Source organism: Vanessa cardui, chromosome 5 (genome assembly GCF_905220365.1).
Source record: "Vanessa cardui chromosome 5, ilVanCard2.1, whole genome shotgun sequence".
NCBI lineage: Eukaryota > Metazoa > Arthropoda > Insecta > Lepidoptera > Nymphalidae > Vanessa > Vanessa cardui.
The window spans coordinates 7,559,069-7,561,065 of record NC_061127.1 but is presented as its reverse complement, the minus strand read 5'-3'; the positions used below and the strand labels follow the sequence as shown (position 1 = coordinate 7,561,065).

The window sequence follows — 1,997 nt, the reverse complement described above, 5'->3', positions numbered from 1 at the left end:
AGCATATCGATATTTACAACAATATTGATTTTAACCAAAAATTTTTTTTTCCATTAATAAAAAAAGAGAGCGTTTTTATATGTTTTTTATTGAATAAATTTTGATTAGTAAGTTTAATATTAATTTATAAGCGTGGTATTTCTTTTTTTACAAATACGTATCTTTTAAAATTTATGAAAAAGTAGCGAACCGCTCCAGCTTCGTACGGGTGCAATGCTGATACTAAATATACCAAAGACTTTTTTCTTGTTTCTTCACTATATTCTCCAAATAGTATATACAAAAAAAACTCTCGAATCACTCTTTATATTATTAAAAAATCCGTTGCGTAATTTGAAATATCTAAGAATACATAGGGACAGACAGCGGTAAGCAACTTTTTTTAATACTATATAATGATGATATTTTTATTATTATAAAGGATATAAAATAATTAAAAGTAATATATTTAATCTGTACTTGAGAATTACTTTAGGCGTTCTGTTTAAAGTTTGAATCTTCATTCAGAATGGAATCTTCATCGATTAGTATTTCAAAATCTCTTAAAGCATTAGCGTCGGGCGTTTTGTTCCATCGCGCGTCAGGAATGCCGCTCGGAGGTAAGACGACGGATAAAATATTATCAAAGAGATTACACTTAAGTATTTCATCGTTTGTCGTCGTCGCAGTCAAAGAAGGAGAAGCGTTAACTTCAATGAGCCAGGGTTTTAAACTGTCGTCGATAATAATATCGTAGCCGTAGCATTCGAAGCAATGACGATCATTCGACATAACCGGAGCGACCGCCTTGAGCGAGTGGACTAATATCCAATTTATGTTTTCAAACAAACGCGTTGTTACACTTTGACCTCGCGTGCCCTCTAAAAAGAGTTTCAAATTTTTCAGACTCAATTTGCCTCCATGTTGACTATTATACTCCTCGCCGTGTTTCTGTACACTAACATTTGTTATGTGAATGTACATATTGTCAAGTTCCGAGACGCTTGTGTTGTATTTTATTGAACAAAATCTGCAAAATCCGTTCCGAAACATATAAGCTTTTAAAGGACGAAACGATGTCACTAGAACGTAAATCCTCAAATCGAATTTCTTTCCGCCGATCAAAAGAGGATTATCTATGTATCGCGATATAATGTACATATCTTTGCAAGGTAAATTATTTTGAATACATTTCTTGGATTCTCGCGACCATCTCTTAAGCTTCGATAATTTGTTTATCAAGAAAATGCCTTCGCCTTGAGATTTGCCGCACGGTTTCATTATCCATGTCGATTGAGGGAATCGATGGTATTCGTCGACGAAACGTTTGTAATTCGAAGGTAAAACATACGTCGTAGGAATAAAATCTAAATATAAATATCGCGTAACTCTATGGGCACTTGGAAGCGTTTCTTGAATTTTCTCCGCAAGTGGGTGACCCGCTTTCTCGAGGTTCTTTTGATAGCGATGTATATTTTTCACTAACAAATCTTTCCGTACTAACTCGTAGTGATTCGGGAAATGGTTTATTAACTGTCTGTCTTGAAATCTGTATCCATTTTCATGATTGAAAAGGGTACGGCAGTTGAGAGTATTCGACCAGTAAATATTCCACTCTTCGCTTGGTAAAACTTGCTTCCAATCGCGTATTTTAAAACTATTTATCACTATGGACTTATCAAAATCTGTGGCGAATTTTAATCGCCTTTTATTCCGTTTGTTTAATATACCATCACTATCTGTACATTTGTTGTAAAATGTCATAATGAAATATGTTTTTTATTGTATCAAAGAGTATATAATCGTTTCGTGTCATGTCAAATTCACCTATTTCAAGTGCCTTTAACTATTACTATATAAATATATTTATTTAATATATTGTGCGTGTATTTCAGCAGACCCGGCCACGCGTTTTTGTGGCTGTGGCTACGTTATACGTTGAATTATATTGTATAATAATGTTTAGTTAAAAATCTTTGAAATACGCTGAATATAATGGTATAGTTTTCATGTAAAAA

General features: G+C 33.3%; 1 protein-coding gene across 1 annotated transcript; it reads right to left on the bottom strand.

Moving 5' to 3' along the window:
• Positions 1–344: 344 nt before the first annotated feature.
• On the bottom strand, positions 345–1,743 carry LOC124529803 (polyglutamylase complex subunit TTLL1-like). Its single transcript, XM_047103718.1, has one exon. It carries the CDS (start codon positions 1,741–1,743, stop codon positions 472–474), a length of 1,272 nt encoding a protein of 423 aa, XP_046959674.1. The 3' UTR covers positions 345–471.
• Between the last annotated feature and the right edge of the window lie 254 nt (positions 1,744–1,997).

Bases quoted from the DNA above. Each gene is read 5' to 3' on its own strand.
- LOC124529803 (XM_047103718.1), bottom strand. From the start codon at position 1,743: ATGACATTTTACAACAAATGTACAGATAGTGATGGTATATTAAACAAA.